Consider the following 15,767-nt stretch of genomic DNA (forward strand, 5'->3'; position numbering starts at 1 on the left):
CGATCCTTCCACCTCAGCCTTCCGAGTAGCTGGAACTACAGGCGCGCGCTACCACGCCTGGCTAATTTTTGATTTATTGTAGAGATGAGGTCTCGCAGGTTGCCCAGGCGAGTCTCGAACCCGCGGGCTCAAGCAATCTACTTACCTCGGCCTCCCAAAGTACTGGGATTACAGGCTGAACCACCGAGCACAGCCCCTACTGGGATTTTAACCTAACAGTCTTCAAAATAAAATTCTGTGACAACACTGCTTCCACATAAAAATAATGAAACCAATCAAACCACTTTTTTTTTGAGTTGGGGGTCTCACTTCTTTGCCCAGGCTGGAGTGTAGTGGCACGCATGCTCACGGCCGCCCCAGCATCGATCTACTGGGCTCCGGCGATCCTTCCGCCTCAGCCTTCCGAATAGCCAGAACTACAGACATGTGCTACCATGCCCGGGTATTTTTAATTTTTTTATTGTAGAGACAAAGTCTTGCCAAGTTCCCTGGGCTGATCTCAAACCCGAGGGCTCAGGTAATCCACTCACCTCGGCCTCCCAGAGTGCTGGGATTACAAGCTGAGCCACCGAGCCCAGCCTCAAACCACCTTTTAAAGATTTTTAAAATCAGAGTTTATTGAAATAATTTTTTGAGGCAAATTTCATCCAATATAACCCAAAAGTACATACTGACATATGACTTCATAGTTCTTATGAATTTCAATTCAACTTCAGAAATATTTTAAAACTGTCCAACCATCAGAATTCAGGAGAAAATATCAAATCTCTGGATTAAACAAAAGTCATTAAATGACTCATACAACTTGCCTTAAAAGAAGAAAAAAAAGAAAACATTAAACATGTTGTTTTTCTCATAATGTAAATCATTATTGTTGGAAATTTGGTAAATACAAAGTAACAATAATGTGTTAACCCAAAGTTAACCACTATGAAAATTTTGGTCTATATTCTTCCTGACTTTTGAGGTGAGTCTGGGGGGGTGGGGCATGTATTTAAATTATTTTTGGGAATAACAAAGTTCCAAAATGATAATGGCTTGAACAAGGTAGACGTTTTTTCTCACATAAAGTCTAGAGTCAGCAGTGCAGGATGTTCTTCCTAGGTTCTTCATTTTATTTTAGTCTAGTCTGAGTCCAACTCTTAGTCTCAGTCTCAGTCTCAGTCTGAGTCTCACTCACTCTGTCACCAAGCTGGAGTGCAGTGACTCACAGCCACTGTAGCCTTGACCTGCTGGGCTCAGGTGATCCTACTACCTCAGCCATCCAAGTAGCTGGAACTACAGGCCCACCACACCTAGCTAATTTTTTGATTTATTGTAGAAATGAGGTCTTACCAAGTTGCCAAAGCTGGTCTCGAACCCGTGGGCTCAGGCAATCCTCTTACCCTGGCTATTATATTTCTTAAATTAAATTTTATTTTATTATAGAGATGTGGGGTATAAGTAAGGATTAACTACACAAGTATGCTAGTGGAGTTGGGGCCTTGAACTGGCCTTCACTCCCCCTGGTATAGGACCAGGTACCCTTTGTGTTGTTACATCTCCGACCCCAACCCCAAAAGGTGGGCATTTTAGACTGATGAAGTACCATTGTGTATTTGGGGAACAGTGTCATCCAGAGTCTTGGCAAAGGTTGTCATGGTAGAAAAATCTAGAAAGGTAGATTAAAGTCAGATTGTTAAGGACCTGAGTGCTATAGTAAAGAATTTTAACTCTAATATATTGAGTTAGGTGTTCTTAACCTGAGATAAGAGTAACAGACTTGTGATCTCCATGAAGTTGTGTGCATTGTGTGAGAGAGATGCAGTAATTATCTCGTAATCCCTTCTATGAAAGGATTATGAACCACTTCTCTGTCTTTTGGGAAGTCAGCAAAGTTTTTGAGCAGATTCAAAGAAATCTATATTTTAGGTTGCCTTGATAGCACAGGGGTAGAGGTTGAGTAGGTTGAGGACTAAGAGAAGCTGTTAGTTTGGCAGTTAGGAGGTGATTGGTGACCTTGTTCAGGTGATACTTCCAGGAGAGTGTAGGATTGAGGAGTGGATGGGAAGACGTTACACACAATAACTATAGACTTCACTTTTAGCACATTTGAAAAGGAAGGAATATTTAGGAAAGATGTATTAGTTACAATGATTTCTTTCTTTTTTTTTTTTGAGTTGGAGTCTCACTCTGTCACCCAGATTGGAGTGCAGTGGCCGCTCCCGGCCACCGCAGCCTCGATCTGCTGGGCTCCGGCGATCCTCCGCCTCAGCCTTCCAAGTAGCTGGAACTACAGGTGTGCGCTACCATGCCCAGCTAATTTTTGATTTATTGTAGAGATGAGGTCTCGTCAGGTTGCCCAGGAAGGTCTCGAACCCGCGGGCTCAGGCTATCCACTCACCTCAGCCTCCCAAAGCGCTGGGATTACAGGCTGTGCCACCGAGCCTGGCTACAATGATTTCTTGAAAACCACCTCAGACTGGCTTAGACAGGGATGCAGGAAGTCTAGGGCTCATGTTGGCTTCAGGATTGATTTCTCCAGAAGCTTGGGTTGTCTGAGTCCCTGAATCTTTTCTCTACTGTGTTCTTCACATATCATCTTCCTCTCAAGGCTGGCATCATTACTGGTGGTAAAAGGGGCTAAGAACCATTGGGGGTGTGTGTAACAGGAATGCATGATTCTAGCTTCATTTTCTTTTTCTCTCTCCTTTTTTTGGAGACAGGGTCTCACTGTCACCCAGGCTGAGGTATAGTGGTATGATCACAATTCACTCTAGCTTCAACCTTGTGGGCTCAAGAATTCCTCTTGCCTCAGCCTCCCAAGTAGCTGGGACTACAGATGTGCACCACCATGCCTGGCTAATTTAAGAAATTTCTTTTGTAGAAACAGCATTTCTCTATTTGCCTAGACTGGTCTCAAACTTCTGGGCTCAAGCAGTTCTCCTGCCTTGGCCTCCCAAAGTGCTGAGGTTATAGGCGTGAGCCACTGCAACCAGCCCACTAAGAGAAAGAAGACTGGAACTTGGTGGCATGAGCCTGTGGGAGGATTGCTTGGGTCCAGGAGGTTGAAGCTTCTGTAAGCTACGATTGCATCACTGCATTTCAGCCTGAGTGACGGAGCAAGGCTCTGTCTCTAAAAAAATAAAAATTAAAATTAAAAGAGCAAGAAGAACTTTCTTACAAACCTCTCTTTGGGTATCATTAGTCAGAATAGGTTTACATCTAATTTCTCACCTCATCCCTGGGAAGAGGGATTCAGCTACCCTTAAACCAAACAAGTGCACCACTCAAAAGAAGGTCAGTTCCCTGCACTGTACTCTGTGCCTGACTTGAAAGGAGGGGAAGGGCACAGAATGGACACTGGGAAGTCAACTTCAGTCCATTCCCGGTAGTATTTTAGGTGAGATCTGGAACTGCTCAGTTACCTGGGGACGAGGAGGCTGTGAATGGTGAGAACCTGCAGGTTTAGGGAAGGAGGTGAGTGATGGGTCAGAAAGCAGCAGGAGTGAGGGAGTAGTGCTGGGGTTGTGATACTTTTTTTTTTTTTGAGTTGGAGTTTCACTCTGTCGCCCAGACTGGAGTGCAGTGGCACGCTCACGGTCACCACAGCCTCGACCTGCTAGACTCAGGTGATCCTTCCACCTCAGCCTTCCAAGTAGCTGGAATTATAGGCATGCACCACCAAGCCCGGCTAATTTTTTTTATTTATTGTAGAGATGAGGTCTCGCAAAGTTTCCCAGGCTGGTCTCGAACTCGTGGGCTCAGGCAGTCTTCTCTCCTTGGCCTCCCAAAGTGCTGGGATTATAGGTGTGAGCCACCACGCCCAGCTTGTGATACTTTTAAAGTGTGAAAACAGTGATTAGTGAGAACTAGGGTTTGAGGCCCTCAAACCACATCTAAAAACGTCAAGCTAAATCCTGGAAATAATTTGCAACCGATTATGAAAAATTTTTTTTTCCTAACTGAGCACATAAGTATTCTTTACAAATGAATATAGCATTTCCCCCTTGATTATAATTTTAAAAATATATAGCCGGGCTCAGTGGCTCAGCCTGTAGTCCCGCGCCTTTGGGAGGCTGAGGTGAGTGGATTGCCTGAGCCCACGGGTTCGAGACCTGCCTGGGCAGCGAGACCTCATCTCTACAATAAAATTTAAAAAATCAGCCGGGTGTGGTAGCGCACGCCTGTAATTCTGGCTACTTGGAAGGCTGAGGTGGAAGGATTGCCGGAGCCCAGCAGGCGAGGCTGCGGTGGCTGGGAGTGGCCACTGCACTCCATTCTGGGCGACAGAGTGAGACTCCAACTCAAAAAAAAAAAAAAAGAAATGTATCCCCTGTGGTTAAGGAGAGACTAAGAAAATGTAAGCTGTGTTCTGCCAGCAGTGAGATTTGGGACCGTTTTGAGGCAGGATGGTGACCTGCCTCACATTTAGTATCTAACACAGAACTAGTCTCCTGTTCCTCTAGAGAGCATGGCCCATGCCCAGGTTTGTGAGCCCTGCTTGACTCTTCAGTGTTCCCTTAGCATGGCACTGACACCTACTGCCTTTACCAGGTAATGCAACTTCCTTGGGATCCCCTGCATCCCCATTGTGCCTGGCTTGTAATAGGAACTCCTAACCACAAGTTAAACCTAAATGAATCTCATGTTTGTTTTCTTGACACACATTTGGAGAATAAAGTATTTAAGTTATGAAACTTAGGACCAGAATCAAGAAATATCTTGGTTACCTTGGAGGTTAGACTATTATTTAGTTTATTTCTCATTTTTCCTTGGATTTTGGCTCTAATTTCTAGGTTTTCAAGCCTATGGCTGATGCTGCTGTGAAGATTGTAGAGAAAAATGGCTTCAGTGATAAGATTAAGGTTATCAACAAGCATTCCACTGAGGTGACTGTGGGCCCAGGTGAGATCTATACTTCCTGTGTTAAAAGGTTTATTTGCCTTGTGTAAGCGAAGAAAAGATTTATTCTGCCAGGCTTGGTGGCTCAGCCTGTAATCCTGCGCCTTGGGAGGCCGAGGTGAGTGAATTGCCTGAGCCCGCGGGTTCGAGACCCACCTGGGCAACTTGGTGAGCCCTCGTCTCTACAATAAATAAAAAAAATTAGCCGGGCGTGGTAGCACGTGTCTGTAGTTCCAGCTACTTGGAAGGCTGAGACGGAAGAATCACCGGAGCCCAGCAGGTTGAGGCTGCGGTGGCTGGGAGCAGCCACTGCACTCTAGTCTGGGCAACCGAGTGAGCGACTGAGTGAGACTCCAACTCAAAAAAAAAAAAAAGATTTATTCCAATTACTTGGAATAAATCCAGGTCATTGTAGAGACATGGGACTTCTCTGTGGAAGCTCTGACAATAAACACTTCACGTCTCTTTTTTTTTTTGATTTGGGGTCTTACTCTGTTGCCCAGACTGAAGTGTAGTGGCACAATCACAGCTCACTGCAGTCTTGGCTTCCTGCCTTCTGAGTAGCTGGAATTTTGCTTCTCTTGATCTTTATTTCTCTATTAACTAGTCAGCAGTGAGTAAGCCAGAGGTAATTAAGTACAATAGTCCTGGCACAAATATGAAACTTTATTTTTTTTATTTTTGAGTTGGAGTCTCATTCTGTCACTCAGGCTGGCGTGCAGGGACACACTCACTGTCTCCGAAGCCTCGACCTGCTGGGCTCAGGTGATCCTTCTGCCTCAGCCTTCCAAGTAACTGGAACCGTAGGCGCTTGCCACCATGCCCAGCTAATTTTTTGATTTTAGAGACGAGGTCTTGCTAAGTTGCCCAGGATTTGATTTATTGTCTCGAATCCCTGGGCTCAGGCAATCCTCTTGCCTCTGTCTCCCAAAGTGCTGGGATTATAGGCATGAGCCACTGCTCGCAACCAAAACTTTATTTTGCGTTAAGCAAGTTGGAATTCTTGTAGGGCTCAACTGTGAGTTTTATCAGTCAGAAGTAAAACTAAAATAGCAGAGAGTGGTTTATTTAGTTCTTTTTTTTTTTTTTTTTTTTCTCTCTGGGCTGGAGTGCAGTGGCATACTCACGGCCATCACAGCCTCAACCTGCTGGGGTCAGGTTAGGTGATCCTTCCACTTCAGCCATCTTGTAGTTGGAATTATAGGCACATGCCACCGTGCCTGGCTAATTTTTAAATTTATTGTAGAGATGAGGTCTCATCAAGTTGCCCAGGCTGGTCTACCACAGTTTTTAAAAAAGGCTCAGCCTGTAATCCTGCGCCTTTGGGAGGCTGAGGTGAGTGGATTGCCTGAGCCTGCGGGTTCGAGACCTGCCTGGGCAGCGAGACCTCATCTGTACAATAAATCAAAAAATCAGTCGCGTGTGGTAGCGCATGCCTGTAATTCCGGCTACTTGGAAGGCTGAGGTGGAAGGATCGCTGGAGCCCAGCAGGTCGAGGTTGTGGTGGCCGGGAGCGGCCACTGCATTCCAGTCTGGGTGACAGAGTGGGACTCCAACTCAAAAATAAAAAATCTTACATGTTGCCCAGGCTGGACTCAAACTCCTGACTTCAAGTGATCCTCCTGCCTCAGCCCCCCAAGTAGCTGAGACTACAGGTACCCACACCTGTGCCTGGCTTTTTCAGCAGTTTTCTTTGCTTTTTGTTTTTTGAGTTGGAGTTTCACTCTATCACCCAGGCTGGAGTGCAGTGGCATGAACATGGCTCACCACAGCCTCCACCTCCCTCTTGGAATCTAGTGATCCTTTCACCTCAACCTCTTAGAGTAGCTGTGACTACAGGTGTGAGCCGCCATACCCAGCTAATTTTTTAATTAAAAAGAAATTTTTTTTTGTAGAGCTAGGTTCTCACCATGTTGCCTAGGCTTGTCTCACTCCTGGGGTCAAGCAGTCCTCTGGCTTTGGCCTCCCAAAGTGCTGGTATTGCAAATGTGAGTCATTGTGCCTGTCCTTCACCACAGTTTAAAAATGAAATATTTAGAATTGAAGCAGCTACCTAAGGTCAACAATTTTCTCCCACTAAAAAAAATTTTTTTCTACTTGGAAGGCTGAGGCAGAAGGATCACCTGAGCCCAGGAAGTTTGAGGCTGCGGTGGCCGTGAGCATGCCACTGTACTTCAGCCTAGGTGACAGAGTGAGACTCCGACTCAAAAAAATTTTTTCTTGAAGGAGAATCTGAAACGTACAAAAGAAGGGAATATTGTCTTCTTTATTTTTATTTTTTATTTTTTAATTTTTTATTTTTTTTGAGTTGGAGTCTCACTCTGTCGCCCAGACTGGAGTGCAGTGGCCACTCCCGGCCACCGCAGCCTCGACCTCCTGGGCTCTGGCGATCCTTCCGCCTCAGCCTTTCAAGTAGCCGGAATTACAGGCATGTGCTATCACACCCAGCTGATTTTTTGATTTATTGTAGAGATGAGGTCTCGCTGCCCAGGCGGGTCTCGAACCCACGGGTTCAGGCAATCCACTCACCTCAGCCTCCCAAAGGCGCAGGATTACAGGCTGAACCACCGAGTTCGGCCCGGCCTATTTTTAATACATACTTACAAATCATCCCATTTCTAGCTAACATTATTGAAGTATGATTTATATAAAATGAATACTCATTTTCATTATAGTTTGACAAGTTTTTTAAAATTTATTTTTCAGGTACAAAAATATATGGATGTATAGTTTGACAAATTTTGACAAATGTAAACACACTTGTAACCACTACTATGATAGAATATCTCTATCATGTTTAAAAAGATTCTTCATGGCCCTTCACAGTTAATCTTCTCATGTCCCTGGTCCTAGGTACCCACTAATGTGTTTTCTTTGGGGTAGATTAGATTTACCTTTTCTAGGATTTCAAGGAAGGGGAATCAGTCTGTACTCTTTTGTATATGTTTCCTTTTATATAACATAATGCTTTTAAGACTCAGTCACATTGTTCCATTTCTCAGGAGTTCATTCTCTTTTTGCTGATCTATACTGTAACTTGTTTATCTCTTTACCTGTTGATGGACAGGAATCATTTCTTGGACAGTCTTTTTTTGGGGGGGAGTAGGTCTTTAGATGCACTGAACTTTTCTTTCACAGTATGTATTCTGCTGTTAAGCATATCTAGTGAACTTTTTATTTCTGATACTGTATTTTTATCTCTAAGTTTAATTTGATTCTTGTTTATAACTTCCGTTTTTCTCATTATGTTCATATTTTGCTTTAAATGCAGCATATATTTTAGCAGTTTTAGTATCCTTATATTTCTGCCATCTCTGTTTACTAATTTTTATCCTCATTCTGGATCACATTTTTTTTCTTTGCATGTCTATTTTTATGTGAATGCTTTGGATATTGGAATTTTTCATTGTTGAGTGCTGGATTTTTTTTTTTTTTTTTTTGAGTTGAAGTCTCATTCTGTTGCTCAGGCTGGAGTGCAGTGGCATGCTGCCAGCCACCGCAGCCTTGACCGCTGGGCTCAGGTGTTCCTTCTGCCTCAGCCTTTCAAGTAGCTGGAACTACAGGGACATGCCACCATGCTTGGCTACTTTTTTGATTTATCATAGAGATGAGGTCTTGCCAAGTTGCCCAATCTGGTCTTGAACCTGTGGGGTCAAGCAGTCCTTTCATATCAGCTTCCCAAAGTGCTGGGATTATAGGTGTGAGTCACTGTACCTGGCCCTTGTTTTTTGTTTTGTTTTTTAAAACTTTGGTGTGTATCTGGATTATGTGCAGTTCAATCTGATCCTTTCAAGGCTTGACAAATTAAGCTTGCTTGGAGCAGGGTTAGAGTAGCTTTAAGTCAGGGTTTCTCAGCAGCAGCACTGTTGACATTGTGTCACTCTATTTGACTTTTTGATAATTCTTTGGTATGGGAACTGCACCTTGCACTGTAGGATGTTTAGCAGCATCCCTGGCCCCTACCAGTGGATGCCAGTAGCACTCCCCTCCTTGCCACCATTTTTGTCAACAAAAATATCTTTAGACATTGCCAAATGTTCCCCAGGAGTATGGGGTATAAAGTTGCCACCTGTTAAGAACCACTACTTTAAAACTATTAAGCTAGACTGTGGCAGCATGATCTTTCTGGGGTCTCTGCTGAATGCTCTAGGTGCTCAGCAAGGATTCTCTAGTCTTGCTGATCTATACTTGAATGTTTCCCAAGCCTCTGAAAGCTCTGGAAATTGTTTAAATTTAAAGCTCATAATCACCTTTGCTTAAACTTATAGTCTTACCCTACACGTGTGTGAATATATTCAATAACAGACTGGAGAGGAACCCTATGCAGAGTTCTGAAGCCCTTTTTTTCTGTGTAACTTCCTCTTTGGTTTTCTGCCTGGCAAGTTCCAGCCGCCTTCACTTCCCCGAAGTTTTTCTGTGCTTAACTCAGCAAGACTGCTGTGCTGTGCCTGACCTCTTATCCTGTGCCACAGTCTGGAAGGAGCCTCTTGGCTGACAGCCAGAGCGGTGATTAGGGGTCACTTGGTTTGTTTCCCTTCTTGAGGAGCAAACTGCACTGCCTTGCTCAATATCTGAAAACACTTGTTTCATATATTTTGCTCAGTTTTCTAGTTGATGACAGTGGGAGGATAGGTCTCACCCCACTTATTTCATTATCACCAGAAGTAGACACCATTTATTTTTGAAAATGTATCTGTCTTAACAGCACAGAGACCAACCTGCAGAGCAGCCTTGGCCACATAGCATTCTCTCTGTGATTTTGTGCCCCCTGCTCCAGGCAGTGCTTTTCAGACACATCCTGGTCAGGTCCCTTGTATGCTTTCTTAATACTTTTCCTTTGTAGCACTTATCACTGTAATAATAATTATGTATTTAATGTCTGTATCCCCTTACAGCTAAGGTGTCATGAGGTCATGGACTATATGGATTTTACTAATTATTCCATTCCATTATTTGCGCAGGGCCTGGGACATAAAGGATTTCAATGTTTGTTTAGTGATAGTCAGCTTTGCTTTGTCTATAACCCTTTGCTAATGAAACTTTGTTTCCAATCCTGTAACTTGACAAGTGGCTTCCTTTTGTCAAGTCGGGGGTCTTCCCTCTACTTTTCCTCTCAAACCACTGCAGCTGCAGCTTTGGTACTCTGCCACTGAGTCCTTCCTGAAATGTTCTCTTCCTGGACCTCGGTGACATCTCCCAATCTTGGTTTTTCTATGTTGCTTTCTTTCTGCTCCCAAATGTGTGATCTCCAAGGTTCTATTCTCAGCCCTTTTTAAAAATGCATCTAAGTTTGTTACCTGTTCCCAGGAGATGAATTATACACCCAGGAATGTGTAGCAGCTGACTCTGGGAGCAACATTTGTTCATCCATCCATTTCATTCATTTGGCAGAAACTTGTAGAGCACCTGGGGTAACTGCGCCCTTCGGTCTCCCTTTGCACCTTTATACATTAGCACGCCCATTGCTAAATACCACCTGATGCCCAGGTTTCTGGTCTGTGTGACTGGTGGTGCTGTTCATCGAGGCAAAAACACTGGAGGGAGGAGCAGGTGTGTGTGTGTGTGTGTGTGTGTGTGTAGGAGGGGCTAGGGGGTCTGTCTTAGTGTATTCCAGTTGGAGTTTGGCATGACATCTGAGAGGATGGGCAGGGCCACGCTGTAGGGTGATCTCTGTGCCAAAAGATGGAAGTTTCTTTTTTTTTTTTTTTTGAGTTAGAGTCTTCTCACTTTGTCACCCAGGCTGGAGTGCGGTGGCACACTCATGGCCACTATAGCCTCATCCCGCTGGGCTCAGGCGAACCTTCCACCTCATCCTTCCAAGTAGCTGAAACGACAGGTGTACACCACCATGCCTGCTCATTTTTTTGTTTAATTGTAGAGATAAGATCTTACCAAGTTGCCAAGGCTGGTCTTGAATCCCTGGGCTCAGGCAATTCTCTTGCCTCTGCCTCCCTACTGGGATTACAGGTGTGAGCAACTGCACCTGGCTAACCCTGTTTTGTTAATGAGGCAACTGATGGTCAGAATCAATAGTTCTAGGCTAGAATGCAAGATCCAGGCCCAGATTTCTAGGCCCCAAAGTTGGAGCTCTCTCTTACATCTTTCTTTGAGCCACCTTAATGCTGCTCTTTTCTCGCATCATCTGTGTGACTTGTCCTCTGTGTAGGGTAGATGAGTGGGCTTTGTCAAATTGTAATTTATGAGCCATTAAGTGTTTGAAATTAATTCTCCATGATTAGTAACCCCTTCTAAAGTCTATTTTGTCTCTTGGCCCATTAAAAATTATAATTGTAGATATAGCATTACATTACAGAGGTTAAAAAACAGTTAACAAAAGAATCCTCTGAAATCTTACTCTTCTAAAACAACTGTTATTTGGGAGATTGTTCAGTGGCAGGACACTAAATTAAATGAGGGAATTTACTATATGGATCTGGGATTTTCTTTTCTTTTTTTGAGTTGGAGTCTCACTCTGTCGCCCAAACTGGAGTGCAGTGGCCACTTCCGGCCACCGCAGCCTCGACCTGCTGGGTCCGGCGATCCTTCCGCCTCAGCCTTCCAAGTAGCTGGAACTACAGGCACACGCTACCACACCCGGCTAATTTTTGATTAATTGTAGAGATGAGGTCTTGCCAAGTTGCCCAGGCGGGTCTCGAACCCGCGGGCTCAGGCAATCTACTCACTTCAGCCTCCCAAAGGTGCGGGATTACAGGCTGAGCCACTGAGCCTGGCTGGATCTGGGATTTTCAATCACGGGTCTCACTTTTGGTAGCTATAGCTAAACTCAAGGTAACTGGAAGATCATCAGATTATTTCTCTTTGCTTTGGTTTTTTCTCCCTCTCTGCAGCCTAGAGGTATTTGAAGTACCAGCATTCAATTTTTGCTTCTCATTTTAAAATTTCATACTTAGTAGTTTAATTGTTGATTTGGTTTTCCACATATTTTATTATTTTCTGTTTTTTAATTGTCTGTTTGTATTTTTACCTTGTTTCTTTATGGGTGTTTATAGTTTTTCTTAATCATTTTTTTCCCCAAGCTCCTCTCCATATTAAACATACAGAGAAGTTGAAATAATAGTATAGTGAGCACTCATATTCCCTTAACCTAGACTTACTGGTTGTTAGTGTTTTGCCATACACTGCCATACACATATACATGGAGTTTTTTGCTGAACCACTGGAAAGTCAGTTGCTGGTATCTTGACACTTTTTTTTTTTGAGTTAGAGTCTCACTCTGTCATACAGGCTAGAGTGGCTCACTCACGGCCACCGCAGCCTTGACCTGCTGGGCTCAGGTGATCCTTCTGCCTCAGCCTTCCAAGTCGCTGGAACTACAGGCACATGCTACCATGCCGAGCTGCTTTTTTTTTTTTTTGGCAGAGATGAGGTCTTGCCAAGTTGCCCAGGCTGGTCTCGAACTCATGGGCTCAGGCAATCCTCTCAGGTGCTGGGATCATAGGCGTGAGCCACCTCGCCCAGCCTGTATCTTGACACTTCTAAGTACTCTAGCATATGATCTGCTTTTGGTGTAATGACTTGTTAATATCTTGTCTTTCACATATTTGCCATAAACATTTTTCCTAGTCTCTTCCTTGCTTGAGACTCTTGTTTGCTTCTGTTTTTCAGTTGGTGACATGCCGTGCCGTGCCAACATCCTGGTCACAGAGCTGTTTGACACAGAATTGATTGGGGAGGGAGCGCTGCCCTCCTATGAGCATGCACACAGGCATCTTGTGCAGGTAGTGAACTGAGGGCCACCCTTGGGTGTTGTTGCTGTGATCTCAGCTGGCTCACACAGCACTAGTTGATGCATCATGCTCATATAGCTCAAACCCTTGGCACCTCTCCATGCACCCTGAGACACCCTTCAAATCCTGGGAGGCTATAGTTCTCAGTTGTGACTTCTGTGACCCTTAAATGCCAGGTATTTATAGGTTAGAATAAAAAGGTGAGAAACTGTCTTCAAATTCAGTTCAATTCAACTGTTATTCTTTGAGTGTCCACTATGCGTAAGGTATTCTAGCATTCAGGGGGATGTATGAAACAGTCTTCTTCTAAGACCCACAGTAGTAGACATAGTGAGAATTGGGTGGCCAAATGACTAGACAGAAGCACTGCAGATATCTGGTTTAGACTGGCAGAAGAGGTCAGGAAGCAGATGCAGGCATGTGTGAAGAAGATAGACTGTGGAAAGGTGCTGAGGAGAGAGGTGTTTTAGGTATAGAGCCTGTGTGGGTCAGTGAGGACTCCAGCCTGGATGCCTTGTGGGCTGATGGTGGAGAATAGAGTGGAGGGTGGAAGGCCTTGAATGCCAGGCCACTCCAGATGAGGTAGCAGTGACAGTCTTGGGCAGTATTTTTGAGAAGGGAGAGGTGCTGAAAATGTTATCTTGGAGCCATTGGTCTTGCTTTTTTATGGACATAAATTGAAGGTGGAGACCAAGAGGCAAAGACTAGCTGGAGAAGGGAGAGTGTCTGCTGCTTTCTCTGCTGGCATCTGCTTGGTGACCTCCTTAGGGTCCTTGGTGCCCCTGAAGTGAAGGAGGGAACCACCTTTCAGGTAGTCAAGAGCCAGAGTTCACATTGCTTACATGGTCAACTTGTGGTGGAGATTGTTCTCCAGATTGCCATACTGTAAGATGTCTGTTAACGTTAAAATGTGAAATTAATCCTTTTCTAGTAGTCCACATCAGTAGTAAGAATTTCTTTTCTCCATATTAAAACCACCAACTAGAGAAGTCCCTGAAACAGAAAACAAGGTTATTTAGAATTATGCTAATATTACCCGGTTTGTCTTTCTTTAATTTATCTTATTAAAAAGATGTGCAGGCAGCTGTCCTCAGTTTCCTCTCCCGCTATCCTGTAGCAGGTTGGTGTCCGTTGTCCACTCTAATCACTGGCTCCATCTGTCTACCCTATCTCTGAGCCTGAAAGCAGGTCCACAAAGGATTGCATTGCTCTATCCATCTTCCTGCATTATTGGATGTCATGAAACCAGAATACTTGGGCATCTGACAGATTGTTCATGTGGTTATTGAAGTGACCCAGGAATTGATCTTACTTACTGAGTATCTTCATTTTGAGTCGGGGCCCGTCTAAAACAATGAGATAAGGGCCTTCCCAGAATAGAAAAAGAATGTGTTAGAGAGAAAGTGACATGGCGTAGTCAGGGATGGAAGGGGGCAAGGAAGATGATGCTTAAACTGAGTCAGTTTTGAAAAGTGATGAGGTGTTGGCCTGGCAGATGGGAATATTTCTAGCAGAGGAGAACAACATGTACAAGACACGAAGGTGAATCAGTGTAGTGACTCCCAGTCCCTGCCAGTTGTTTAGATTTTGTGTAGCGTGGGAGACATGAGAGGTGGGCTTAGAGATGAGGCTAGAGAGCTAGCAGAGGCTAGATTGAGAAGGGCCTAGGAGGGGTAGAAGGTGGGAAGAAGGTAGGGTAGTATCAAGGGATGGCTTGGAGCAGGAGATTGACAGCAGATGTATGCAGGCAGACATAGCAAGACTGGCGGCTGCAGAGCTGTTAAAAGACCATGGAGTCATCCAGACACTGGAATATGGTGGGCCTCAGCCAGAGCCACACACATGAACATGAAAGGTGATTACAGGAGTTGGTGGTTACTTAAATGTGGAAGCATCAAGGATGATGTCAGGGTTTAGGGCTTGGGCACCTGGATTGGGTGGTGGTGCTCCCTGTTGAGTGGGAGCACAAGAGAAGAGGTGGCCCTGGAAAGGTGGGGGGAGGAGTGAGCTGATGTGTCCAGTTTAGACATGCAGGGTTATCTGAGGGTCAACTGAGTAGAAAGGACCAAAGAGGTCTGTATTTTTTTGGTTTTGTTTTATTTTTGTAGAGATGGGGTTTTGCTATGTTTCCTAGGCTGGTCTCAAATTCTTGACCTCATGTGATTCTCCCACCTTGGCCTCCCAAAGTGCTGGGATTTTAGGTGTTAACCATCACACCTAGTTCCAAGAGGCCTGTAGATGCATGGATTTGGTGAATTAAGATGGAATAGTTGAGAGCACTCAGGGGAGGGGAAAAGGCAGTCCAGACAAGGTGTCTGGGAAGCCCCTTCAGGAGGGGTGGCAGAGGAAGCACAGCCTTGTGAAGTAGACAGGGAGTGAGAGAGTTCTGCAAGAACACTGTTTCCCTACCACAGCAAGGTCTAGAGACACTTGTGGTTGTCATGACTCAGGGGAGGTCAGGGATGCTGTTAAACATCCTACCATGCCCAGAACGGCTTCCACAACAAAGAATTATTTGGCTCGAGAGGCCAATAGTGCCAAAATAGAGAAACCCTGTGCTTATCATTTCCGTGTGAGTAGCAGCTAGAAGTGTCCTCTTTGCTGTGGGGTCCCCAGTGCCTGGTGTGTCAAGGATGTATAACGAATGCATGTGGTGGGAGGAATACTAGACAAGGAGCTGGAGCCACAGCCATGTGAGGTAAGTACTCAGTATTGCCGGGCGATGCCAGCAGGTCAGGTCAGTTGAAGATAGACAGTTGTCCTTTGGGCTTTGCAGTGGGGAGCTTCCGGGTCAGGTGTCCCGGCAAGAGCAACACTGAAAGGACACTCTGAGCCTGGCGCCACACTTACTGTTCAGCAGTAGGACTTAGGCTCTTTCTTCAAAGTCAGTGTGGGAGTTCATCAGTGTGATGACATTTAAGGTTTATTCCTGAAGTATTTAAGAGTGGGGGAGGGGGTGGGGGGAGCACATGTCTCAGAGGACAAGGGTCTGAAGAACACTGGAATTCACTGAGAAACTTGTTTGTAAAGACTGGAGTTAATTATTGCATTTTCTTACAAAAATATATTTTGGAAAATTGTATGCTGTCCATTAAAGTGTTTTTGAGTAAAAAAAAAAAAAAAAAAAGGCCCGGG

The 15,767-nt window shown here is 44.7% G+C and overlaps 1 protein-coding gene across 1 annotated transcript in view; it reads left to right on the forward strand.

Moving 5' to 3' along the window:
* The window catches only part of PRMT7 (protein arginine methyltransferase 7), a 45,369-nt gene that overhangs the window by 9,217 nt on the left and 20,385 nt on the right, over positions 1 to 15,767 (forward strand). The window contains exons 4-5 of the mRNA XM_021716892.1: positions 4,779 to 4,887; positions 12,511 to 12,623. Coding sequence (XP_021572567.1) covers positions 4,779 to 4,887; positions 12,511 to 12,623 — 222 coding nt within the window. The remainder of the gene's footprint in view (positions 1 to 4,778; positions 4,888 to 12,510; positions 12,624 to 15,767) is intronic.

This window comes from Carlito syrichta, unplaced genomic scaffold (genome assembly GCF_000164805.1).
Source record: "Carlito syrichta isolate Samal-C Ts95f unplaced genomic scaffold, Tarsius_syrichta-2.0.1 Scaffold106348, whole genome shotgun sequence".
Lineage (NCBI taxonomy): Eukaryota > Metazoa > Chordata > Mammalia > Primates > Tarsiidae > Carlito > Carlito syrichta.